The 27960-nt window shown below is 43.2% G+C and overlaps 1 protein-coding gene across 2 annotated transcripts; it reads right to left on the reverse strand.

The window, feature by feature from the left end:
• Positions 1–615: 615 nt before the first annotated feature.
• IYD (iodotyrosine deiodinase) lies at positions 616–27793 on the reverse strand. Of its 2 annotated transcripts, XM_060029791.1 has the most exons (6): positions 27587–27793; positions 16144–16335; positions 13364–13523; positions 8755–8911; positions 6746–6957; positions 616–4360 (listed from the first exon to the last, which is right to left on the reverse strand). In XM_060029791.1, exons 1-5 carry the CDS (start codon positions 27762–27764, stop codon positions 6775–6777), a joined length of 870 nt encoding a protein of 289 aa, XP_059885774.1. In that variant the 5' UTR covers positions 27765–27793; the 3' UTR covers positions 616–4360; positions 6746–6774. The 2 variants fall into 2 exon arrangements, with proteins under 2 accessions (XP_059885774.1, XP_059885773.1); XM_060029790.1 differs by lacking the exon at positions 616–4360 and having other exon boundaries at positions 6286–6957.
• Positions 27794–27960: the final 167 nt, after the last annotated feature.

Consider the following 27960-nt stretch of genomic DNA (forward strand, 5'->3'; position numbering starts at 1 on the left):
CAAGAGATTTTACTATTCTCGGCAGCAGGCAGAGTGACATTCGTGTTCACACGGGTTCTCCGTGCTCACTGCCTGCAGGCGACGCAGAGGTAGAGTGGGTAAGACTTGCTGATGACTTTGGATGCGGGGGATAGGAGAAGGACAGAAATTTAGGATGCTTTCTAGATTTGGGGCTGCATCTAAAGGAGAATGAATTGAGGATCCTAGCAAGGGGTGAGAAAGATTCAGAATAATTACTCTGAGCATGGAAGCATCTAAGATGCTTAACAGACATCAAAGATGAGATGCCTAGTAGACATCTTAATAGATGCTTAATAGACATCCAAGAGGAGGTGCAGAGGAAGCAGTTGAGTGTAAGTGTCTGGAGTTTAGGGAAGAGGTCAAAGCTGGAGGTAGAGACCTGAGAGGCACTGGCAGAGGGCAGGTACTTAGAGCCCTGGGATAGAGGAGCTTGTTAGAGAATGCTGTTCATGTTTACCAGCAGAACCACTTGGAACACTTATTAAAAACATAGATTTCCAAGTCCCATTCAGATCTTGCATGTAAGCTTTTTTTATAATGCAGATATATTTTTTGCATAAATGCAATCTTTTCCCAATATTTATTGTGTGCCTATTATTTCAAGTACTGTGCTTGGTTGTGGTGAGAGAAGCTATATCATTGTCCTGTGGCCATAAAGAAAGGCCAGGAGAACCACTGAGATTTTGGCACTGATTTCATGAACCCTGGACCTGCTTCCAAACTTAACATTATGAGGGAAAAATACCCCCCTGTTTATTTAAGCCACTATGGTTGGGGTTTTTTGTTTCTTACTTTCTGCCAAAAGCATTCTAACCTGATACACATGTTGTATTATTATATTTATAAGTCTAGTACATTTAAATAAAATAAAACTAATCACGTCAGGGAAGGGGGCTTTGATTAATGCTTGATTAACTCAAATTGAATAACCAAACTCCCTTAAACCATCAGCCTCCTTAACAAGCATCATTTATTAAAATCTCTTAAACATTTTCAACTCCTTTTATGGACCTAATCATAGTTGATTTTCTGTTTTAGCACTTCATATAACTGACCTGGCAAGTTTACCACTAATTAAGCCAAAATGTTCTCATATACTCAAACTGCTCTTCTAAATGTAATAAGTTAAATGTATAAATACAGTGAATCTATTTTAATACTGTTAATGAGTAAAGTCAAATTTTCTTACACCTTTCAACATAAAATTAGAAGTCTAAATCAATTTCACATTTTAAATTGGAATCATACGTTTTAAAAAAACACATTTAAATTACTTAAATAAGAAACATATGCAAGATTATTCTTGACATAAGAGTATCAATATTATGGGTTTGATTTATTTCATCACCTCCATCTTCGATTCTAAACATTCTCAGACTTGGGAAGTCACTTATTCGACAAAGGAACAGATTTCCGACCTCAAGGGAGTCCAAGTTACTCGTGACCACAGCGTGGTGGAACCTCAGAGAAGCCGAGGGCACCAAAGAGCGAAAATCAGAAGGAAAACGAGGCACCGACCCTTTCTGTAGTTGCTATGACAACAGGGGACACCTTCAGAGGCATTTGATTTTAGAAGCTTCATTCCAGTTTCCTCTCAGTTATTATTCTTTATTTTTCGTGATTAGAGTAGAAGGACGTTGGCAACTCCACCTCCACCCAGGTTAGCTAACTTCCTCTATTACTTTATTGGCTTCTATGTTTGCTTGGTCCTCTGCAGACATTGCTGACATATTTCCGTGTTGCTCTAGGGACATTTTAATGCTGTTGAATTTAATCCTGAACGTTTGGCTCTGAACCATGATTCTGAAGTCATGAGACTAACACAAACCATTCCCCTTCCTTGTGACTTTTCAGGAATTCCCAAAATGAGATTATAGCATCTCACAGTTCATTAGAACTACCGTATTTAACTCACAGGATCTCTGCTGCAGGTACTGTTCGTCCTGGAGGCTGTACTTGCTGGATGTTAGCTGAGACCACCCAAAGGGGATGCTGATCTGGTCCCAACCTCAGATGCATCAGCCCTTTCAGCCCACTGCAGCACAGGGGGTCTCCTTACCATCCCCACCTCCTGTTCTCTTTATTCGCTTCTCTCTAAAAGGCAGAGAAGTTCCCCCTTTTTTGAAGGTCTGGTCTTTTGTGTGTGTGAAAGTGAGGCCACCACAGCAGAGCTGGAGCAACGTTTGTTTTAGATTTTTCATTATTTATAGATATGTGTGGATTGAAACATTACAATTGTTCCCATTTCACCAAATTCTAAGGGAGTAGTCTGCTGATATCCGGCAAAAGAAGTTATATTCCTCGTGCCTCTAAAGAGAAATATTCATTGATAACTATATTTTCCTTAGGTTAAAGATACTCCTAAAAATGGTTACAAAAAATTTTTTTAGTATCATATCTGTTCAAATACTCTTTAAAACCCCAATATTTAGAGAAATTCACTGTTAATCATCTTTCTAAGGTGAATAATCACTTGTAATTTGTACATTTGGCTTAAAATGGAGTATACTTTGTTGAGTTTGAACTTGAGCAATAAGTCTTTTTTCCTCCAATTTCGCCAACCAGAGAAGCCCCTCTTCCTCCATAGAGATAAGCAAATAACGTGGAAATAGGGACTTTCCTTCAGTACTTCTGAGATAGAAGTTTCCACTTTGTAGGCAGAGGCAGGAATATTTAGGAAGAAGGGAATTTTAGTTTGCTTCTCTATATATTTATATTGATTTTCTTGGCCCAAATGGTTGCTCTATTTAAAAGCTGTATCAGACAAATATCAAGCAACCTTAACGTTTCCCTTTCAGAAGAGGATCTTTATGCCTTTCATCATCCTAATTCTAATTTCATCCATTTCTTCAGACTTCCTTCCTCTCGGCACATTTTTTGTTGTATCCAAGTTTATTTCCTAAGTTCCAAGTTACTTGTTTGGGAGAAAGAGACTTTTGATGCTTACTCCCATCTCAGTCCCCTCTTTTTCCAGACACAGGAGGATAACATTTCCTGACCTTCTGATGAGGCCATGTGACTTAGCTCTGGCCATTATACTCCAATAAAGATGTTAAAAAAGAAAAAAAGTTAGCTCAAAAATCTCCAAAAAATAAAATAAAATAAAATAGATACAGAGGCCTGAGAGGAGCAAGAGCCTTCATAGGGCGAGTTTGTGACAAAATGTTGAGATGATTTACAAATGGGGACAATATATACCTTGGGAGCAGCTGTCGTATGTCGGTTAGATATATATTTAGAGAGAGAGACAGATGGGAAAGAGGGTTTTCAGTTTTGGAATCTTCCTTTGCTGCGTTCTCAAAAGAAGGCAGTAAAGATATTAATTGCTGATCTATGATTATTGGACAAACAAGAACCATCTGATGTTTCTTTGAATGCAACCCTACACATAAGTGGGTCAAAGGGCTGGGCTGTACCCCCATCACTGAGAGATCTTCAGGGAGCAGTTGTTTTGCTGGCTCCAGCTCCCTCTGCCCCGGAAGCTTAGTGAGAGTCTAGGACTTGGTATCTGAGGGGCAGACTCTAAACCACATTTAGATTTGCCCCTTTTTTCTGACACTGATTGCCATCATAGGATCTTACTATATGTCTCCAGTCTCTCTTCCCTGAAAATCAGTTTTCCAAGGAGACTTTTCCTTACTAGTAAATAGATCTGTTTCTAGACCTCCCTATTAAATAGACTCTGAGGTCCCATCCAGAGGCTCCCAGAACCCACCAGAAACAGCCAAGTCAACCTAAATCCTCAAAACAGCTCAGGCTCAAGCTGAGATGACAGAACGCCCTTCCTTTATATTTTAAGATGATTTTGTGCATTAAGGACAAGACTCTTAAAGGGTGTCATTTTATTTTTTAATTTTTGGGGTCAAATGTGCATAGCACATAGTATTAATGATAGTGATAATAACACTAATAATAATATCAAGAGCCCAAAATTAACACCCTGTGTCACCTACCCTATGCCGGGAACTACATGTGAATCATCACACTCAGTCTCCACAGAAGCCCTGAGGTAAGCACTGCAGTTATCCTCATTTCACAGCTGAAGAAAATGAGGCTGAGACAGGTTCAGTTCTCCACAGCCACCCAGCTGGGGAGCAGCAGAAGGGAAACCTGAATCCAGGCCCATCTATGCTGTGCTGTCCAGATTAAGAATTACTGGGCTTCCCTGGTGGCGCAGTGGTTGAGAGTCCGCCTGCCGATGCCGGGGACACGAGTTCATGCCCCGGTCCGGGAAGATCCCACATGCCGCGGAGCGGCTGGGCCCCGTGAGCCATGGCTGCTGAGCCTGCGCGTCCGGAGCCTGTACTCCGCAACGGGAGAGGCCACAACAGTGAGAGGCCTGTGTACCGCAAAAAAAAAAAAAAAAAAAATTATTAATCATTCCATCCGCCAAAGAGAAGGCTGGCTGGAGCACCCCCCAAATCTGTACCTTTGCAAATGTGTTCAGCATCCATGAGAAATCAGGGCTGTGTTTCTGGGTGGCATGATTAGAAGGTGATCAACCCTTTGCTCAAGGGCCCTAACCCATGTGATAGGACTTCCACTTTCCTCTCAAGTGGTTCTGTACTTGAACAACTGCACTCAGACCCCGACCAGTGTCCGGATTCCTTCTCCACCCCACACCTGGGGGCAAGGTTCTCCCGCACCCGCAGCTCCTCAGCAGGGTGCCCTAAAACTAGCAAAGAGCTCCATGGGCTCAAACAGCTTCAAAACATTAGAAATAGAAGTTAATAAATATAACTTCAATTTCTTTGCACCGTGATGCCAAAGTGTTTATTGTTCTGCTATTGGAACTTAGAGTATCTTTTTCCTATGAAAAACAACTTGAAGTACAGTGATTAGGTTCCCAGCGCAGTCCACATAAATCTAACAGAGCCACCATGTTGTTAAAAAAATGCTCGTTGACCATAAAGAGTTCAGGACAGATAACTATCACAATACTAATAATTTTTTTAAAAAGAATGGAAACAAGGTATAAGAAAGTTTGTATTTAGTAAAATGTGTAGACTTGGGGAAAAGCACGTTTAGAGAAAAAAAGATTTACGATGGAAGATTTTGGAGATTCTAAAAGAGACTCTGGGTGCTTCAGAGGCCGACAACACAGGTTCTTGTAATATCCAATTATATGTACATATTTTTAAGAGTTTTATTTCTTTTTTTTGGCCACACCACGTGGCTTGCAGGATCTTAGTTCCCCAACTAGGGATCGAACCCAGGCCCTCAGCAGTGAAAAGGGCGAGTCCCAACCACTGAACCACCAGGGAATTCCCTCTAATCATATTTTAAAGAGAAAAAAATTCTTCCTTTTCTCTGATACAGGTTTGTCACCAGCTCTGACTCTTATCGATGATACGATTGATGATCTTATCAATGCACCGTGTGACACACGAATGAAGTGAAAAGAGACAGGGGAGTTTTTCTGGAGGGATCTGAGTTTAAAAAAAAATAGAAGAGAAAAAAGACAGTGGAAGGGGATAGAGAGGTGAGTAGAGCTGCTTTTGATGAGCAATTATCTGAGCTCTGAGTGTACCTGTGTGAGCAGCACCCCTGGAAGGGAAGACAGAGGGTGACAGGTGAAGGGCTAGAGCTGGCAGTCCCTGCCTGGCACCCTGTGACCCCACCGGCTCCATACAGTGTGACTGCCAACTGGAGAAAAAGGATAAGTGTGTTTCTTTGGGGGAGAGTAGAAAAGAAGGGGAGCACAGTTAGAACTCCCTGGTGTCTGGAAGACAGTTCCCTTTAAGAAAAAGAAAGCAAGCCCTGATTTGTGTGTTCCTGCCAGTTGCCATGGTGTAAATCCTCGCACCATGGGCAATTTCAAGCTGCAAATGGTTTAACAACTGGCTCACAAAATTCCTGAATATTTAACCATCAGCTTCAACCAGCTGGTGCGAGGCAGCTGCGACACGCACTCTGGACTATGCGACTAACCATCTATATGTCCAGATGGCGGCCAGTCTACACAGCACGCGCTGTTCTGTTCTGTGCTTGTGATGTTTTAATTATTTTGAAGGTTACTCATTAAAAACTGGCAGAATAGGGGCTACCCTGGTGGCGCAGTGGTTGAGAGTCCGTCTGCCGATGCAGGGGACACGGGTTAGTGCCCCCGTCCAGGAAGATCCCACATGCCGCGGAGCAGCTGGGCCCGTGAGCCATGGCCGCTGAGCCTGCGCGTCCGGAGCCTGTGCTCAGCAACGGGAGAGGCCACAACAGTGAGAGGCCGGCGTACCGAAAAAAAAAAAAAAAAAAAAAAAGTACATCTTTGCCTAAAAGCCACCAGAAAGCAAGGGGCAGAAAACTGTTTGATCAGTCTAAATTTAAATTTAAAAATCATCACATAGCTGAATTCTTGGGACTATATTAAATTTTCTGATGACTCTTTCCTCTTTGAGTTTTTAAAGAGTGAAAGAAAAAATCACCCGTGAGTTTTCTGGAACACTTAAAAAACCTTAAAAACCAAGGGCATGTTCTTAGCAAAAATTTAATGCATTTCCAAAGTGGATAAGAAATGGAAGAGAACATACCTATTCATCTCTTACTTTGTATGGTTCAGCTAATCACACTATCAGAAGCAGGGCTTCTCAGACCCAAAGTGCTATAGAAAGTGCAAAGGTTTCTTCACACACACAGAGGCCAGTCCTGTGGAGTGGAGTGCCAGGAACACCCAGGGAGAGAGCAGCCTGTACTCCCAAAAGGAACAGGAGAAAGGAGTGGGGGGCATCACCTTCCAGCACGTCCCTGCCTGTGTCCTGCCTACACAGTCACCATGATCTGATCCAGAGGCTTCCGTGCGAGGTCAGGCACCGTGGCCTCTTCGCTGGGGTACCCCACAGGGAGCAGTATTAGCAGCTTTTCATTTGCAGGGCGGTTCAGGAGCACCCTCAGACGGGGGCCACAGTTGAGAGGAGTGGTCGTGACAGTCACCAGTCCCGCGTTCTGTAACAGGAGAGGAAAAGAAAACGTTTTAAAGTCAGCAGGCAAAATCCCAGCCTGGGCATGTTCTAGTCCCTATAAGATTTGCTTGTCCCATCATTTCCCTGAAGTTGGGCGGCAAAGAAACGACCAGCTTGGGTCATGGTGTCTTGAATCCTACCTGCCCTCCTCGACCTCCCCAGACCCCACCTTCTCTTAACCAAACAGTGGGAAGCTTCTCGGAGAAGAAAATACCAGTCATTTTTCACAGATGCTTAAGAAATGGGAATGGTTATTTCATGGAAAGAAATTTGGGGAATCCAACTACACCAAAGGAACGGAAAAACAAAAGGCAGTTCCTGTGGTTATATAACCAACAGTGGAAGCAGAGCGTCATCCCTAGCTGAAAATACCTATGTCCAGTGAGGGAGGACCTAGTGGCCAAGAGGTATGTAAGAGGTAGAGGAAATACTCCATCAACCTCTTCCCAGCCCCCTCGAATAATAAACATCCAATAAAAATCACATGTAACTTCAAGACACTTTCCCAGTTGGCCCTCTCCATCCCCCCCTGCTTTTCCCATCAGATGCTCACTACTAAGCCTGGACCAGAAGGAGGTTCTGGAACTGCCTTTGGGAGTCGAGCACGCCTCCAGTCTCTGTGCAATCTGCCCAGACAAGGGCTTCCAGAAGATTCCTTCCTCCTTGACAAATCAAGACCTACACTCAGACTTATGCCTTATAGAAAGCTAGAGGGCAGCAAACTCCACAGTAAAGTGGGAAAAGTTGCTGATGGGAATGCACAGAAGGCACAGGTGAAGGGAACCCACGCCAAGCCTAAACTGCCTCTTCAGGAACCCTGTCTGGGATGGGGACGGTGCCTTGCGGTCTGACGTAGCACAGCAATTCTTTTATCTGTTACAGAGTCGGGAGGTAGATAGGATGCCAGCTCCTTTGGAACAGTTTTTCAAGTCATCTAAAAATATATTCCTCTTTTATGTCACAATGACTATTTTGCAAGTTTTCAGCAAACACATTTTTCTTTGAGATAACAAAGAAGCACAGTTTTTTGGAATCTACTCTCCCTTGAAAGTAGGCTCATTCGCTCTTATAATCCTGTTTGTTTTCTTTATTTCACGTGTTTACTGTCACTCTCCACCCTCTCCCAGGACTGTAGTCCCCACCAGAACGTACAGTTCACGAGGTGACTATTCCTGGTGACTCCTGAGATCTGCCACATAGAAGGAGCTCAGAAAATATCTGTTGAGCGAATGACTTGAATCATGTGAAAGGCAGACCTCAATCCTGCTCTGTTTGACGCTTAGCAGGGCTGGAGCTACTATGTAGATGGAAATTTTTTAAGCACATGGACATCTTTCTAATGCAATACGATGTAAACTCAACTTCTGAGGACAGGAGCTCTATGATAGAGTTCCCCTTATAGCTATTGAATCATCCCACTGGCTCAGACAACAGTAAACGCAGCTGAGAAGCCAGGCCCTGGAACTTTCAGGCTCTGAAGCTCTTCATGTGTATTTACTAAAGCCCTTAAAGCTTCATGTGTTTACAGATGAAGGCAAACACTGCGACCGTTTTTTGACCCTTAAATAATGTTATAAGTAAATTTCCAGGAAGGATGCCAGCTTGTTTGAAACATCATCCTCACCAATCCAGGTTTCCAGAGGCAGTTTTTACATCAGAGTTCCCTTACTGAGGAATCCCTGTCCCTGAACGAGAAACTCAGCTGAAATTTGCAAATAAAACCACAGTTGGCCCCCAAGTATTAAGTCTCTCTCTTGGGCCCAGTGGGAGGGTGACATACCTGCAGGGCAGCTAGGAGGATGCCACATGCGATGGAAACACTGATCTCGTTATAGTAGTGGATCTTTTTCTTGCCATTTGCAGCAAAACCGTGTACTCGTTTGAAAATGAGAATCAAAACAGGCGCTGTGTCCAAGTACTCCTTAATCCAGTTGGTCCTAAAGGGGGAAAAAAAGATATTCAGAATATTTTCTCTTAATGGTTTTTTTGTTCCCTGTTTACCACCTTATATACATTAAAAATAGAAACATTTCCTTGTCTTTTATGTTTAAATTAAAAAAGAGTAGGATTTTTGTTCACGTCATGTTTACCTTTTTCTATCCCAAGTCTATCTATCCCAACAGGTATTAATAAGGGCCTAATATAGCAAGACACGTGAAATGCTGAAAGATACAAAGATAGATCCTATAACCCAGAGGGCAGTAAGCCAAATTTAGCAAACTAAAACCTGGTAAGTGTTGTTAAAGAAATATAAGACAAGGGCCTTAGGAGCCCAAAAATAAAATGTTAGCTTTGAATAAGATTGTCAGAATATTTCCAAAGTTTCTCTTGAGGCGGGGCACTGAAGACCAGCTAGAGAAGGGGCATTGGGAAGGGCAGCCCAGGGAAGAGATGAGCAAAGGGCAGAGTCAGAAGGAGAATGCTTGGCCGGACAGGGAATTTCAGAAGCCTGGTAGGCTGGACGACGGTGTGCGTGGTGGGGCACGGGTTGGGAGGCTCGCAGTTTTCATACAGATTTTGCAGGGTGCTGGACTTGGTTCAGCGGGTGATGGAAAGTTATCACAAGCTTCTGAGCAGAAGCATCACGCAATAGGATCTGTTTCAGAAAGAGACGGATTGGTGTGGGCAAAGGACCAGCTCAAACGGGACCAGATAGGAGACAAGGGCAATGGCCCAGGAGAACTTGGGGAGTTGTAGAGGCAGGAGCTGACAGATCCGGCAGTGGAGCGCACAAGGGAGAAGAAGAAGGTGATGGTGAGTTTGAACCGAAATTCCAGGTGGGCAGATGGTAACGTTCTTAGCCTAGTTATGGAGAAAAGGAAGGAAACTTTTGTGGGAGTGGGAGATAACTCACAGGAGGTATAAATGTTGAGTTTCCATTTTTATTTTCCAGATAAGAGCATATCTTTCTCTGTTTCATTACCCTGCCCGTACATTTCGGCAAACGCTTCACTCTAGCTCAGATATTCAAAGGAAAGATACTCATACGATGCTATATATTGGAATTTTTCCTTAGGGTAAATGATGTCATCAATAAGCAAGAGATAGTCACCACTCATTTCATTCTTAGCTTAGTTACGCTTCCTTGTTTTAAAACACATTAAACCCACGTGTGTATTTTCTACAGTTCCTTGAACACTGCTAATTTCTATACATTACATTCTCAAAGCTACTTTACCATACTCAACCAGCTTATTCACATGTGACTAGTATCAATTCTTTTTCTCTTTACAAAGTGGGAGAATGTTAATAGTTTACAAAAAAAAATCTGGAGTCAACTAGCTTTGCCACGTTGGGCAACCGCTCACCTTCTCACAGTTCAGTGCCCTAAATGTAAAATGTGCTATTGTACACTCACCTCCAATGGTTATTGCGACAGTAAAATCAGTCCCAATAGATCAAGTGCTTAGAATAGTACCTAGTACCATGTATGTGTGAGCTAATATTATTATTATTACTATGTATTATTTTACAGTGAATAATTCAAAACAATTGTTAAATATGAGGTGAAGAATAAGCAATTTACTAGGTCAGAGGCAGGTTAGCAATTTTTACTAACCTTTGTACTTATTTTGCCTAGGCATACATTGGTAGCTAGTATTTTGGGTTTGTTCAATTTTACAAGAATGTATCGTGACATCATATCAGAGCTAATAAAAAGATAGCACCGTGCCGAGGCCTGTTAAGAAAGGACAACTAGCACCTTCCACCTGGGGTGAAGGGTCTCACGCCAGCAGCAGGAGAAGAAGGCTTGACGGGGAGGTTGGACCAGATTGTATATTAAGCCTTTAATGACAGCTATGAGTTTCAGAGTTGACTCAAACTGGCTATCAGGACATATGTCCATTTGTGATGCAATTTAACAGTTATTTAATTACCTACTATGCATCAGCACTGTGCTAGGTGCTACAATATAAGACTTTTTTACACTAGAGGTCTCTGGACCCTAGAGACACTATATATATATATATGTACTATATATATATGTGTGTGTATATATATAGTATATATATACATATATATATGTATATGTATATCTGTGTGTGTGTGTGTGCACGCATATTGTCTGCAGAGAAAGTCTATAATGTTGATTGGATTCTCAAGAGTATCTTGGTGTACCACAAAGGTTTCTAAAATATGGCCTATAAAATGAGAAGAGAAGTAGGCCAATAATTAAATAACCATGTCATAATGGCTATTTTAAATGCACGGAAGGTGCGTATTAGGTGCTTTGAGCACAGAGACAAGAGAGCAACTGATGCTGCCTTCTTTGGGGAGTGACGGGGCTGGCAGCGGGCACACACAGAGCACAGCCTCTCTCTAAGAAGAGAGACTCAACTTTGCCCATCCGTTTTTTCTCATGAATATGCAATTAGATTTACATATTCATGATTAATATCCTGCACTTATTCCACAACACAGCCATAAGTTACAACGCCAATAGACATCAATTTCAATAGGGTTTAAATATCTCAGGAAAAAAATTGTCCTCTGGGGCAAATAAATGAGACAGGAGTAGGACTAAGAGGCCATCCTTCTCACCACCCAGCCCTGGCTACCGGAGAAGAAGTAGTCCCACTTTACCCCACAAGATGGAGATCCCACTGCGTTTTCTTAGGCTTGTGTCACAGTGGGTATTGGATGGCTGGTGCTGGAACTGGCCGCTAAAGGCCCAGAGCTGAGAGCCAGAGGCACGAGTACCTCTACATGCTACGTGCCAAGAACTCGAGCTGGCTTCCCCTCAGGGCCTTCTGAGAGGCCAGGACAAATATCTGTGCCCCATCCCTCCTCATGCTCAGCCTGAGAAGGGGTTAGAAGGGAAAGGAGATGCCTCTGTGGGGAGGGCAGTATTTGTAAACAGGACCCTGTGACCAGCGTTTTAAAATGACAAGGCTGAGCCTGAAAAAATTGAAAGTGACTGTGTTAACTACAAAAATGACTGAGAAATTATGGAATCCATCCTAGATATTGTGTACGGTGACTGGTCCTCAATGGGAAAAGTGGGATTAACAAACATAGTTAGTTGTAGTTTCCAGAAAAAAAATGAAACCTCGCACGTGTCTACCCGAATACGCTGAAATTTCACGGTAAAGCCAGTTACACTGAATTCCAATCCGCTTCTTCCCTGGAGATAAGGAAGCCTGCAAAATTACTAATGCCTAATGAATATTATACCTCTACTAAATTTGTACTTTTACTAACATGTACTAAGATGAAAGCCTGCTGAGTGAGATCATGTACGAGACTATTTATAGGAAAATGTAATTTACATCACTCAAGATCCTGAGAAGTATTTCACAATTTACTAATAATTATATGGGTCATAGCCTATTTATTTACCCGATTCATGTGGCCCTTACTATGTGCCATCACTGTTCTAAGTGCTTACAAATTCATCTAATTTTCATAATGCAGTAGATACTAGACTTATTCCCATTTTACGGATGAGGAAACTGAGGCACAGATAGGTTAATAAGCAGCAGACCTCATATTTGAACCCAAGCACTCTAGCTTCTCAGGCCCTACTCCTAGCCTCTATCTTATTTAATCCTGATACCAAGTTTTTAACATGATCGTTTTGGGTGAGAAAACAGAAGTGTGGTGGTTGATTTTATGTGTCATCTTGACTGGGCCACAAGGCACCCAGATAGCTGGTTAAACATTATTCTGGGTGTGTCTGTGAGGATGTTTCTGGATGAGATTAACATGTGAATTGGCAGACTGAGTAAAGCAAGTTGCCCTCCTCAACGTAGGTGGGCCTCATCTAAACCGTTGAAGCCCTGAATAGAACAAAACAGGTGGAATAAGGGAGAATTTTCTCCGTCTGCCTGACTGCCTTTAAGCTGCGACATCAGTCTTCTCCTGCCTTTGGACTCAGACTTGGACTGCAACTTACACATTGGTTTTCCTGGTTCCTAGGCCTTTGGACTCAGATTGGAACTATTCCATCGACTCTGCTGGGTCTTGGGACTTCTCAGCCTCCATAATCACTTGAGCCCATTACTTATAGTAAATCTCTTTCTCTCTCTGTTTCTCTCTATCTCTCTCTGTCTCTCTTTCTCTGTCTCTCTCTCTCTCCATTGATTCTGTTTCTCTGGAGAAACCAGACTAGTGCACTTAGAGGGAGTAAGCAAATGCCTAAGGTCTTGCAACTGGAAAACCAGAGCTAAGACGTGAACCCAGATGGGATTCCAGTCGGCATCCCTCACCCCTGCGCAATACGTGTGCTCAAGGCAATTCAGCGGTGAGGCCTGAGTTAATTTCCATTATTTCTTCCACAGGTAAAATGAAACTTTTTAACACCTAAAACAAAACCAGAAAACTGAAGTCATAATTATTTCATTTTAGGAAGCCAAACCAAACAAGCCTAATTCTACCCACTTTTGTACCTCAGTTTCTTCAGGTCTGAAACCCATTGAGGTCCCATCCTCTTCAAGTAGTTTATTTCCTCTTCCTCCTCAACGATCTCCTGAATCTTATGCTTCACGTCTGGGTCCTTCACAACCACAAAGGTCCAGGGCTCTGTGTGGGCCCCACTTGGGGCTGTTCCTGTCACCCATTAAATTAAAATCAGAAATTAAAACTGCAAGAAAAATCTGAGTCTGTTAATTAAGAATAAATGTAACTCATAGTTGCTCAAAATGAAGTTAGATCACCTGACACACAAAATGCCTGGCGGTAACCTCTGGGATGTTGCTGCCAGGCCCGTTTTGTTCAGCCTCTCTGTCAGGGTCTCCAAACCAACTAACCGAGATCAAAGCCAGTAGTTCCTAGGTTTGGGGAATTTATCACTGCTTCTCTGATCATGTGAGAGAAAACATCCCTAGGCACTACTCTGTGACCAATAAGGGAACACAGATGGGAAGCTCTGATAGCCAAAAGCCTCCAAAATGCTGTTTGTTTTGATATTCTTGAAAAATGATCAAGTCAGGAAGTTTATTGGAAATGGCAAAATTTAAATGGCAAATGGTTTCAAAAGGATCTCCAAAAGGCAATTGAACTATAAATTGTTTAGTGCCTATATCAAAGTTCTGAGTGTGGCACTGTGGGGTTTGTGGCCCTGTTGTGAACACATGAGAACTCTTGGCCCTGGGCACTCAGACACACAGCAGAGTGTCTTCCAGCTCTTACAGGTTTTGGGAAACCTCAGCCCACCCTTGGATCAGTGCCAACATCCCAGACAAAGCTTCATAGTGCATCATGGGACCCAAGGAGCTTAAGTTCCCTTTAAGATTCCAGCCAGCAGCACTTCCCTGGTGGTCCCGTGGGTAAGACCCTGTGCTCCCAATGCACGGGGCCTGGGTTCAATCCCTAGTAGGGGAACTAGATCCGACATGCATGCTGCAACTAAGAGTTCGCATGCCACAACTAAAGATCCCACATGCCACAACTAAGACCTGGCACAGCCAAAATAAATAAATAAATATTTTTTTAAAAAAGATTCCAGCCATGGGCTGGCCCAGCTTCTGATCTGGGTGTCACCTCTCTGTCCTAGAAATGGACAGAAGTAGACCACGGTTTCTAGAAGTTTCTAGAAGTAGACCACGGTGACCCACTGGTGGTATATTTCAGAAGCAAGTATTTCTTTCTTCCTAGTGAGTAGTTCAATGGCATAAACTCTACAGGTGGGGTCTCAGGCCTGCCAGCCTTGATGAGTTTGCCATCCACAAGTCCCCGTGGTAGAGAGGGCATGATTAAACTGTGAAATGCAAGTCAAATCTAAACATAAAGCCCAAATTTCTGAACAGAGGGATTCCAGTTCACTTTGTACACGTCGTCTGTTCACTAAATATTGGTGTCACCAAACACAAGAAATAAATTGCCGCTTAATGTTTTCAATTACGCCAAACCTCTCTGAATGTCATATGCACACACCCACATATTTAGATACAGATCTATACACAGAAGAAATTTAGTAACTGCTATTAGTTAGATAAAGGACTCACCAATCTAGTGTATTTGTGTTCTTAACTGAAGTGAACTGTTTTATTCTTACTTCCTTTTAATTTGGGCAATGGGTTTATGATAGTCATGCAATAATTTCTGCAAATGAACTTGAATGTGATTTATATAGGAATAAGAATCCAATCAGAGGAGACTCTCAAATAGGGGGCTTTCTCATATCTCCTCTCCCTTTTTCTATAATTCTCATCTATTCCTCTGGGAATAGATATTAATTTACATTGAAAATGCATTTGGGGGACTTCCCTGGTGGTCCAGTGGTTAAGAATCCGCCTTCCAATGCAGGGGACGTGGGTTTGATCCCTGGTCAGGGAACTAAGATCCCATATGCTGTGGGGCAACTAAGCCCATGTGCTGCAACTACTGAGCCCCGGTGCCACAACTGAGCCCGCTCGCAGCAACAAAATATCTTGCTTGCTGCAATGAAGATCCCGTGAGCCGCAACTAAGACCCGAAGCAGACAAATAAATAAATAAATAAAAAGCAAAAGAGGGGGAAAAATGTTTGCCTTACTTTGATTTATTTTGTGAATTCACATGAATATATTTTGCTAGTTCATTAGAATACAGTACTAGAGCATCATGGTGTGTAATATAAGAAATTCGGTTCCCCAAAGAGAAATGTATAAATGTGTGTGTGTGTGTGTGTGTGTGTGTGTGTGTGTGTGTTTTAAGGTGAGGTGAAAGTAAGGATGTTTCTTTTCTGATGTATAATAATGTGTTCAGAAATTTTCATTCTTCAAAAATTTTATAATGTTGAATAATTTCAGAAGTTTTGAACTATTGTCACATCTGCTCCCGAGAAGTTTGTAATAGTTAAAAGTTTGTAGAGGGCTTCCCTGGTGACACAGTGGTTGAGAGTCCGCCTGCCGATGCAGGGGACACGGGTTCGTGCCCCGGTCCGGGAAGATTCCACATGCTGCAGAGCGGCTGGGCCCATGAGCCATGGCCGCTGAGCCTGCGTGTCCGGAGCCTGTGCTCCGCAACGGGAGAGGCCACAACAGTGAGAGGCCCGCGTACCGCAAAAAAAAAAAAAGTTTGTAGAAAGTGGAAATCATCTTGTGCTTGGAAGTCAGTCAACACCTGGGTAAGACTTTACAGGTAAACATATCATTCCAGGCTTTATTCACTGTGTTTGAACTTCAACATTGCTCCACTATTGTCACTTGTAGCGGATGTTCTCAAAGACCCACTGTGCACTTACAGACCTGCTGCTTTGATGACATTATCAATCACTTCCATTGGGACTTGCTCATTACTTATGAATCTAACAGACCGTCTCTTATTGAGAAGTTCATAAAATTCCCGGGATCTCGTAAGCATTTCCTTCTCAGGATACCGGGTGTGGGAGAATGGGATGTGTTCCACCTCTTCCTCTGACACTTGCCAGTCGTCAGCGTCTGCCAGTAAGAACAAGGAAGACAGCAAATTAGAGGATCTCTCTTGGTCATGAAGGGGAGTGCAATGTGCCCCTCCCCCAAAATATGTCTCTTTAGCATAAGAATTATTTTGAGTTAACTATTTTTAGGAAACGCAGACACAGGAGAAGTTCTGAAAACCCGAGTAGAAGTCACCCTATTGTAAGAGACATTTATAAAGGAAATCTCTATTTGGAAGTGTTTCCCTCTCTGTACCAGGAAGAGAAGGATGATTCTAAATCACAAGAAACTCTTGTCAACAGAGAAGGTGTGGACTTAAATCTCTGTAACAATCTTACCCTTGTTTGCTCTGCTTTTCCTGACAACCTCCCCTAACTGGGTCTCCCCAGTCCCCAACGCCTTTCTTCTGTCTTTATCTGAAGATGGATTAAGGTGGTGGCTAAGGCTGTTTGGGGGAGTTACTCAGTTTTCCTGGGTCTCTCCCATGTACACAAGAGATATACATGTTATTAAACTTCTGTTTGTTTTTCTCTTGTTAATGTGTTTTTATTATGGGGGAGTGGTGGTCTCAGCCAGAGAAAATTATTTTTACTCCCTTATAGTCATAAGGTGGTCACTGGGGAGAAGGAAATAAAGTTCTCAAAATATCTGTAAGGTTATGAGCTCAAAAACATCAAGCAAAAATGGGAAAAATAGGTCTACAGAATCCTGAAACTCTGATCTTGACTGTCCTTCAAAGCCCAGACTGGTCATAAATCAAGAAAAAGAAAACTTTTACGTACATAAAGATGAAAAATGTAAATTTCTGTTAATGGTGAACTAACTTATTTGAACCAATCTCCGTTGGCTGAAAACCATAAGATCTTTTTTTTTTTTTTTTTTTTTTGGCCAGATCTTAGTTCCCCGAACTCGTGCCCCCTGCAGTGGAAACATGGAGTCTTAACCACTGGACCACCAGGGAAGTCCCCTGAAAACCACTAAGATCTTGAAATAAATAATTTTTTATAAAGCCGTTTTAAATTCTTTGAGTTACTGACAACATAGTAAGAAATTCCCAGGCCAAAAGTGAAGGGAAAATATGATCCTGCAGAAGTAGATAAGCACAGACGCTGCATTTGCCCTGATAACATCTGCCAATCCCAATATATTTGAATTTTTATTTTTATATTTTCAGGGATCAAGCTGGACAGAAATCAAAGCCCAGGTCCATATACGATGGGAAGTCTAACAAGCTGGGACCCCAAGACTACATCCTTAGAAAAACTAAGAACCATAAATAAATCAGGGACTTCCCTGGTGGTCCAGTGGTTAAGACTGCACTTACACTGCAGGGGACATGGGTTCCATCCCTGGTCAGGGAACTAAGATCACTCATGCAGCATGGCACGGCCATAAATAAATAAATCAGCCCCCAAGAGTTTATAACATTTTGATGGGTCCTGCCTCAAACCTGAACTTGGAATAGTGTGGTCCTGCCTGAAAATACCCCCATTACCCAGCAGAAGCAAATGCCAATATATAAATAATTTTAAGTACAATTATCAGCAACACATAAAAGACAACCAGACATACAAGAAGAGTATCTTGAGCAAGAAACAGCAGAATAGGTTTTTAAAAATAGAGTCAGACACCAGATTCTCCAAATATTGGAATTATCAGACTCAAGAGATAAAACAACTATGATTACTAGGTTTAGAGGGGGGAGAAAAAAAGACAGACATATATAGATCTGTAGGGTACAGGAAAAGATGAAAAGTGACATAGAAAATATTTTAAAATAGAACTTTTAGAACTGAAAAATAAAATAATAGAATTAAGAACTTGGTGGGTGGGTTTAATAGCAGGTTAGACATACCTAAAGGAAGAATTAATGAACTGAAGACAACTCAGAAGAAAATATCTAGAATAGAGCAAGGAAAGACCAAAAGACAGAAAACATAAAAGAACGATCAAGAAAAAATAAAGCAGAGCGAGAATGTTCTAATATACGTGATGATAGTGACAGCAGGAGATGGGAAAGAGGATGTGGCAGAGACCATATTTGAAAGAGAATATCTGATATGAAAACCTGATGAAAAATGCCAGATCTACAGATTCAAGAGGCCCAGTAAATCCCACGCAGTATAACAGAAAAGAAGCCCACACCTTTTATAATCAAATATAAAATCTTAAAATCAACCAGAGGAAAAAAAAAAGATTCCCTTAGGAAGAGGCCCGGATGGCTTCATGAGGGAGTTCTACCAAACACTCACAGAACAATTATTGCTAACTTTTCTCCAACTCTTCCCAAGAATAGAAATAGAGGACACGTCCGCCACCCACTCATTCTATAAGACTAGCGCACACTTGCTACCAAGCCTGACTAGGACATTAAAAGAAAGAAAAGCTACAGGCTCAACTTTCTCATAAATATAGATGCAGAAAGTCCTAACCAAAATATTAGTAAACAGAATTCAACAATATATAAAAAAACAATACACTTCGGCCAAGTTGGGATTACCCCAGGAATGCAAGGTTAACTTAACATGAGAAAAGCAATGTTGTTTGTTACATTCGCAAGCTAATAATCGCTGTAATGCAGAAAAGGTGTCTGATAAAATTTGGCATTCATCTCTTAGTAAATTGGGGTAGAAAGGAACTTTCTTAACCTGATAAAGTCTAACTATGGGGAAAAACACCAAAACAATCCAGAACCAACTACATAGTTAGTGGTGAAACATTGAAACTCTTCCATCAGATATTGAAAATTAATGAATATTGCCTGTTCTCACCACCGTTCTAATTATGAAAGACTAATTTTTGAAGCTTTTAGAAAAGAATATAGGAGACTATATTCATGACCCTGTAGAGAAGAAGGATTTCTTAAACAAGATACAAAAATATTAACCATAAGAAAAAAATCTGTTCAATTTACCTACAGCAAAGTTATCTTTACACCTGCCTGCTTCTGCCACTTCTGGTTTCCCCCATTTCCTTCCTGTTCAGAGCTGTGGAAACCCATTATCTGTAGCTCAAGGTCTTACAGAAGATGAAGATGCAATGGAGGATTCAATAGGTGAAGTTGAAGCTCTACCTCTGAATACGTGTTTCTTCATTCCTTTCAAACCCATGAGTAGACAATACTTTTGATCTGAACTATGAAGATTTAAATGTGAACTACAAAGATTTCAACGGAAAGAAATTCTAAGATGCAGTATTCAAAAAGTTAAAAAGTGTTAAAAATAGGAATGCTTTGAATGGAGTATATATACATATATTTATATATATACTCCTTGCTTATCTTGAATTAGCCTTGGATTTCTGATTGTTGTTGGACTTCATCAACTCCCAGAATCTAGGAGGCAAAAGATACCAAAGGGGCTACTACAGAAAGTGGACCTCGGTACATCAAACCAGAATGAGTTGAGGTGAGTTGGACTTTTCAGGGAATTTTAATCACATAAATAAGGTTTCACCAGGAAGTCTGCCCAAGAAATAGACACTGAAAATATCAGTGGACTCTAATGAGTAGATGGTTCTTCTACACAGAGGCTGAAGACTTTCCTGAATCTGCTCTGATGTTTTTCAGCCTGACGGGGACCCGTGCAGAGAAGCCGTATCACCAGTAGGAGGCAACTCCTACTTAGATAAGAACAGATAATCAGAGTCCGCGATGATAAAATGGCTGAAAATGCCCAGCGCTTAACTTTCATTAAAGTAACAAATTTAGATTGTTTTAAACCATTAAGGTTTATTTGTGTGCATGTGTATGCCTTACCTGAATTATTACTGTACTACCTAAACTGTGTCTTTAGAAAACTGAATGTAATGCTATCACATATCTTCATCATTCACAAACACCCGAAAGCCAATGAATATTTGCCTGATATAATGTATATCCCATGCCTTCCACTGTGTGATAGGAAATAATTAGTCGTTACTTCCTTCTTTGCGTAGATACAAATCCACTTTGATGCCATAGATTAACTGATGTTTTGGTTACGATTCTGATTCTTGTGACATTTACTAAAGGATTTTCACTTCCAGTAATGGTTATTTACATAATTTACCAAACCTCCAAAGTAAAGAAAGCTAAAATCCTTAGTAAAATACATATAGAACATTTTCTTCTAAGTACTGAAGAGCTAACCTGTGACTGTAGAACATCACAGTCAAAATCTGGGTGAAGGTTAGTACCCACAGGGGTAGATCGGCACTCAAATGTCCAGAGAATATTTTCCAATTACCTAGATACCGCCATGAGGCTGAGCTGAGATAAAAGGATGGTGACCAAAGTCAAACCCCCAGGGCCATCCAGGGCCTGAAGATTTATGTTACAATAGTAAGAGTCAAATGTAAGTAATCCAGCCCTGGTGCCTTAGAGCCTAAGGTAATATCCTGTGAGTGATCCAGGGAACCGTAAGCCTTGAGCTCAGATTAAAGTTGCCCCAGAGTGTGAGGACGTTGCTCTTCTGATAGGTGAAAATGTGAACATTCCCTGGAATAAGTAACAGTATCCTAGACCTCAAAAAAATTTATATGTAATTTTCCAATAGAATGACCAGCAAAGAAGTAATTCCCATAAAATTCAAAATAATAGTTACTTCTATAGGGTATGGAAGAGGTTGTTACTGGGAAGGAACATATAGGGGTTTATGGAGTACTGGAAATTTATATTTCTTGATCTAAGTGATAACTATATAGATTTTTGCTTAAAATTATTTGTTAAGCCATTCGTCTATCTTTTATACACTTTTCTAGTAAGCATATTACATTTCACAATTAAGGGTTTTGGTTTTTTTTAATGAGAAGGCCATAGAAACAAATTACCAAAAACACCCACAAGGGTAGTTCAACTGACTACAACTATTATAGTGATTTAAGGACGTCTGAAAAAAAAAGAAAAGACACTTGACACTTTCTTAATGAGATGAGAGGATGAGAGATGAACCATCTGGGGAAGGTGGGACAAAAGTAGAAATAGGAATGAATGGGCACAATTAACTTCTCCTGACCAGGCAGCAATCCTTCATGGAGCCAGAACTATAGCCTAGGTTTCTTAACTCCTTAATCAGTGGTTTTTCCCCCAATACAGTAATCCGTAATCCTCCCTTATCAGAGGTTTTTCTTTCTCAGATTTCAGTGTCCCATGTCCAGCTGTGTTCTGAATATATGAAACGGGAAATTCAAGAAACAAACAATTCATAAGTTTTAAATTGTGCACCATTCTGAGTAAGATGATGAGATCTCATGGCTGTCCTGCTCCATCCTCCCACCCACGTGAATCATCCCTTTGTCCACGTATCCACCCAATTAGTCATATCCACCCAATTAGTCACGTAGTAGCCTCTCGGTTGTCGACTGTCAGGATACTGCTTGTGTTCAAGTAACCCTGATTTTACTTAATAATGACCCCAAAGCACATGAGTAGTGATGCTGGCAATTTGGATATTCTCTTACTGTGTCTGATTTATATTAAAGTTTATCATAGGTACATACGTACAGGAAAACACTTAGGGTTTCAGGCATCCACTTGGGGTCTTGGAACGTATTCCCTGAGGATAAGGGAGGACTGCAGCAAATGTCCAGTAGGCAAGAGGGAACGCTCGTGAAAAGGGGACTTCAAAGACACTGAGAACCCAACTACAATACCAAAAGGGACCACGGTTAGCTCATAGCTAGTACTGAGAAACTTCTTTTTTTATGCTTTACTAGCCGGGGCAGTGGGGACCCACACTGTACACATTTTTTTTAACTTTTATTTTATATTGGAGTACAGCCAATTAACAATGTTGTGCTAGTTCCAGGTGCACAGCAAAGGGCCTCAGCCATACACACGTGTATCCACCCCCCTTCAAATGCTCTTCCCATCCAGGTTGCCACGAAACGTGGAGCAGAGCTCCCCATGCCACACAGCAGGTCCCTGCTGGCTTGAGGAAGTAAGTGTGATGGGAGAGTGGCAACAGCTATCAGCTTTCTAGCAATCCACTCTGAACCGAGCCCAGATGTCATCAGTATCAACCCCAAACCCCATCAGTATCAAACATGTCAGCAAAGACTTCAGCACCATGATACTCCCACGCCATTTGTCATGAAGTCCGGCAACCTCCGCAGTCAGTAAGTGGAAAATGAGCCAATGCATGCAAGGTCTCTTTAACTTCGGGTCCCTTCGGCATCTGTGTAAACTAAAGGCAGCCGAGCGGCGTGACGGCAGTTTCTGCAGCAGCTAAAGGCCAGGGTAGGCGCTCCGACTCTAGCGGAATGAAGGGGCTCCTCCCTGAGCTTTATCAGCACAGCCTTATCTCTGAGCACAGCAGACAAATGGTCCCAACCGCCACTGGGCTGGATTGTCCAGAAGGGCTATCCAAGCAGAGCACTGGGGCGCTGCTCTTCCCGGAGCCTCTCCCAGGGCAGAAAGTCTACACTTGGCCTGGGGAAAGGGGACAGGCTGAGCCAGCTGGGAAAGAAGCTCCAGGGGATCTCAGGGCAGCAAACCCATAAAAAAGGCACAGCTCTCTCCTTCCTCTTGAACTCCTGACTGCCCCCAAGGCATAAGCCCTCACCAGAGGGAAGAGAAGAGCCTCTGTTCCGCAGCTGTCCCGCCTCCACCCTAGACCAGCCAAGCAACGCTGGGGGATTCATTCAAGCTGTGGAGCCCACATATCCTAAAATAAACGCACGCTACAGTGGTCTGCTTTTAATGTAAGTCCTGTGCTGCCACACATGGGGTTTGCTATTGACACCAAGACCAACACGCCTTTTATCATTGCTTTAATGCCGAGGAATCCTAAATTGCTCCGTAATTAGGTTTAATGACCAAGTAATTCTAGGCCACGGCTATCCTTTAATGTTTAGCTTAGAGGCATTTTTTCTGGCTGCATCTCTACGGGAATTGCTTTTGTGTTTTTGCAGTTCTACTTCAAAATCTTTGCAAATGGGCCAAATGTTTTCCAGCTATGAAACTACAAGGCCAATTTGTGTCATGTCACCCTTGTTCCCTCCGAGCACCAGTATTAATAAGGCTCAGGGTGACACGGCTCTCACAGTAGACAGATTCTGATGGTGGCAATGAGAGCAGCTTCAAGGCTCAACACCGGCTCAGAGAACTCCTCCTTCCCACTGTCTCGGCCATCGCTCTGCTTCCTACGTGGGCCTCTCAGCCATTCAACTCCCTGACTGCAATATAGACTCACTACCTCACTAGCAGCAGCAGGGGGGGCTGGGGGCTGGGGAGTCTGCGGATGTCCGGATGGAAAGGCCTTGAAGAAAGCAACGGTATCCCAGGTGAAGTTGACAGAACTTGTTTTCTGAGCCCCTTTACCTCTCGTGGCGTCCCCGGTGTCCCCGGTGTTCTGTACTGAGCTTCACTCTCCCCAGCAGAACCCACCCAGACCTGATCCCAAGAACAACATCTCCATTCAAGTCCTTTCCTTTCCCTAACCTTCTCTCATCTGAATTTGAATTTACCTGCCCTTTGTCCTAGAACCATAATGTCTTACAGGAGCCCTGGTAGACCAGCCTTTTAGAATTAGCCGTGCAGAAGTATGCACACGTAGGTGTGCTGAAGAATGATGAAATGCAAAGATGAAGCTGAATTTTTTGCTTCCTGGGGCAAAGGAAAACTGTGCTGGTCATGAGTGCTGCCCTTACACAGTGTTTTTGTCAGTGGTGTGCTGGTAAACCAGCACTCTGAGAAGAGGGAAAAAAGAGCCCTGGTTTATAGCACTTGCCAATTTCCATAGAGTAAACACTCCCATGATGGCCCGATCTCAAGCTATTGGCAATTGAACAAATGGCCCACAAATTTCCTGAACATTTATCCGTTGGCTCTCGCTAGCCCCATAGGGTAGCTCTTGCACACCACTTGGTTGGGAAGCATGGAGTTCAGGCATTGGTGGACTTCCAGGCATGTAAGAGGGTTGATATCATCTGCAGGAACAGTGTTACTTGGTTGAGACTGTTGTTGACTGGTTGGCCCTCAGAGGGGCTGGTCCTGGAGTGAATCCATCTCTGATTGGTTGACTTGTTAAGCTTTTACTGAGATGTGTTGTCATTGATCCAATGAACAGGTTCGAAACAGCTGCCTGTGGGTGTATAAAAATCTGTCTTTGCCCAAGTCCGAGGGAATATTTTATTCTCAGGTGTTGCCCACACCAGATAAAAATGTTAACAAAGGCTTTTTTAGTGGTCACTGGGACAATCAAAATTTCAGTTAGAATAATAGCTTCTGGATGGCTAGTGAAGCTGAGTGAAGAAAATCCCCACTAACATTAAAATGGACACATCTTAATAAGATGTGTTTCCTGTATCTTTTTCTCCTGTTTCCAGTTCCATGAGCTTTCATGAATCTGGGCCTGACTAGAGAATTTTTGTTCAGTATTTCCCATTCATTTTAGGGAAACGATCTGAGGTTTCCACTTGGAGATTAAATACCAGTCATTTCTCCTCCTCAGACCTCTGCTACAGATAAACAGGGAACTGAAATGCGTTAACAGGATGCCATGTGTGACTGGTCCCCAGAGGAAGTCTGTGTCTGACTTCTAATCCGCATGTCTTCTCTGTACCCCCGACCCTTCCCCCCACCCCGTCCCCCCAAACAGGCTGATTCCTTGATCTATGAATGTCGAATAGGAATTCTTTGTGAATCAGAGCCGGCGGAAGCTAGATTGGTACCCATATATTCTTTAACTCACACTAGAATGGCCCACAATACTTATTTTACTGTTTTGTCCCTGATTGTTAGTTTTCAAAATGGTTTGAATCTGGTATCTATTTGCTGTTATCAAAACCATCTCATGTTTCCTTGGTAATGGAATCCCTTCTCTTCTCCAATTATACATCCTCTCTTAGACTGTGTCCACCCACCCAATGGTTAAGCGCAGGGACTTGGGTGGCAGAGGAGACTGAGTTTAAACATTAGTCCTTACCTACCACCTGTGTGACTGTGTGACCTCAGTAAGTATCACTTATGTAAACAACAAAAATCCCAACAAGAGACTGTGAACTCTGCACTCTGGGAAGATTTGCTCACGGCTGCCGAGCGGCCACTATGTGTTCAATTCATTTCTCTGTGTGAGGAAGAGAGAGTGGAGAGGCAGAGGATTGAAAGTGAATCATTAGGTGGAGAAGCAGAAGGGGGCCATACAGCTTTGTTCTCTGTTCCCAGCCTTCAGGCTCAGCCCCAGGTCCCCGGTTCCCCACCAGCCTTATCACCCCCTCTGTATCCCTCAAACTCTTGGGTCTTCAAATCCAGTGGCCTTTGCTCCATACACACTACCTCTGATCTCTCAGGGAATGTTTAACCCTGCTGGCCATCTCCTGCCCCCTCTGTTCTGGGTCATTCTTTTGGAAAAGGAGCCTAGCGAATTGCCTGTAGGCCTGGACTCTGGAGCCAGCCTGCCTGGGTGCTGACTCTACCACTAATTGCTTGGGCAGGTGACTTAGCCGATTTGAGCCTCAGTTTCCTTATCTGTAATATGGATATGATAATAGTGCCTGCCTCACTGTATTGTTATGAAGACAATAAAATGAATAAATGATTCACCGTATGTAAAAGTGACATTGGATACTGGAAGCACTATGTGAGGGCTTGTTATTACTACCCTGGCCCTCCTTTCCCACGCCTTGTTTTCTGAGTCCATTCCTTCCAGCAGTTCCTCTTATCTGAAGGTGCCCCCCGCCAAGTTCTAACCTCAGCCTTCTCTCTAGCAATACCCCCCAGTGAATTCATTAGTTTTCCAAGTTCCAAGCATCACGCCTAGGCTGGTGACTCTCCAGTCAGTGTCTATGGCCTGGATCCCTCACCTAGAAACCTCCCTGCCTTTCTGCTTCAATGGGTCACTATCCCCTCAAATCCAACACGTCCTGCACTACATTCAACAGCTTCCCCTTTAAACCGGATCCCCTTCCCACACCCATTGATGACAGTTGTTATTCTGATTCCTCCAGTCTCCAAATCGTGCCCACTTCTCCCTCTGTTCTTGTCTAATTTATTACTAGACCCTGTTCTTCCTTGACCATCCCTCTAGTTCACCCCTTCCTCTGCATCGCACTGGCGCCACCGCCCAGCCCATCATTACTGGAACAGATCCTTACTCAGCTTCACAGTGGGTCTCGTGCTCATTCAACGGAAGTGCTTCTCAACTGGCATAATTGGCATTCGGGGTTAGTGGGGGAGAGTAAGAGGCTGCCCTGCCAGGAGGCTGCCTGAATTTGGATCCTCCTGGGCAGTACATTCAGCACTGCTGGCTCCCAGCACTGAGTGCCAACTCTATACCCCATCCCCCAATCCTGAGGTTAGGACAACTTAGAACACACACACACACACACACACACACACACACACACTTCCAGGTGGCCTCTGTTAGAGGGAGGGAGGGTGGAGGCATTACTACCCCAGCTGAGAGTCACAGAGCCTCTTCCAAGTCAAATCCATCCCCCAAAACCACCTCAGATAAACCTCAAACACAGGTTACTCAAAGCTCCTCCAGAACGTCTCCCTTCCTGCCTGCCTCCTTCATCACCCCTTCTTTCTCAGGTCAGCCATGCCCCGGCCCGCCCTCAACACCCCACTTCATTTTCACCCCTCCCCTGGTCAGTACAGTCCTTCCATCTTCTTGACATCTTTCCCTGGGGTTCCGGACTCAGGCGCTTCCTGTTCCTCTTAGCCTCCTAACCTTTGTATTCATATCCTAGTAATGCCCCAGACCTGGTTCAGCCTTTTTCTAGCTGACCCACCAAACCCCCAAGCCTTCGCAAAACACCTTACAATCAGTTCCACCCAGTTCGTCTCTGTTTTACTCTCTGTCGTTTGCCTGTTTATGGCCTTGTCTACTGAATTGGACACTCAGGTTGGAGGACAGCAGCCACTCTTATCTGTGACCCACAGGGCTGGTGCAATGAAGGGTAGCGAGCCCCTATGTAGATGCCCCTTTTTTATTCCAAAGTTCTTGATCAAAACCTGACCACTTAACCCGCAGCCCCCCCAGCCTGTGATGTGCCCCTTCAGAAAGATTTTAGCAGCCTCAGAGGACTGGAGCCAGGGAAAATGTCGGCCCCTCAACAGCTTTTTACTGAGGACCCAGGAATAAAGGGAGCTTGGTGCCAGGAGGTGACAAGCTGACCACCAGAGAGAAATGATGTCTCTGTCACACACTGATTTGTTTACATGGCAGAAGCTGATGATGAAACTGACCTGCCTATGTTTCTTCCTCTCCATAAGCCCCACCATCCACCTGCCCTCATCATAAAAATACAGAAGCTGGAAACCAAGCAACATGGCCAGTGTCTTTACCTTCTTCCAGCTGGTGGACGTCAGTGCTGTTTTTCAAGTCTTCATCCACCCAGGGGCGAGCCTCGGCCCTGGCTCTAGGCTCCCCCTTCCTTCTCTGGGTTCCTCCATCAGCATTTTGAAAGATCCACACCATCAAAAGGCAGACAACTGCTACCAAGACTGAAGTCAGAAGAAACATGGCGCTGAGGCTGATTCTGAATGGGGCCAATACTTCCGGGGCCGGTATTTAAACAAACAGGGACAGGAGTGGGGAATGCCGGGAGATGGAGTGAAGGAAGGAGGGGGGGCCGGGGGAAGGAACAGAGTGAACTCGCTGACTCTGCAAGGACTCTTGCAAAGGAGAAAAGATCACAGCCGTGTGTCCCGGGTGTGTT

This window comes from Delphinus delphis, chromosome 14, assembly GCF_949987515.2.
Source record: "Delphinus delphis chromosome 14, mDelDel1.2, whole genome shotgun sequence".
Classification (NCBI taxonomy): domain Eukaryota; kingdom Metazoa; phylum Chordata; class Mammalia; order Artiodactyla; family Delphinidae; genus Delphinus; species Delphinus delphis.

Bases quoted from the DNA above. Each gene is read 5' to 3' on its own strand.
- IYD (XM_060029791.1), bottom strand. From the start codon at position 27,764: ATGTTTCTTCTGACTTCAGTCTTGGTAGCAGTTGTCTGCCTTTTGATG. The intron at 16,336-27,586 runs GTAAAGACACTG...TCTTACTGGCAG, and splicing joins CGTCCACCAGCTGGAAGAAG to ACGCTGACGACTGGCAAGTG. The intron at 6,958-8,754 runs GTATGTCACCCT...CTCCTGTTACAG, and splicing joins TCCTCCTAGCTGCCCTGCAG to AACGCGGGACTGGTGACTGT.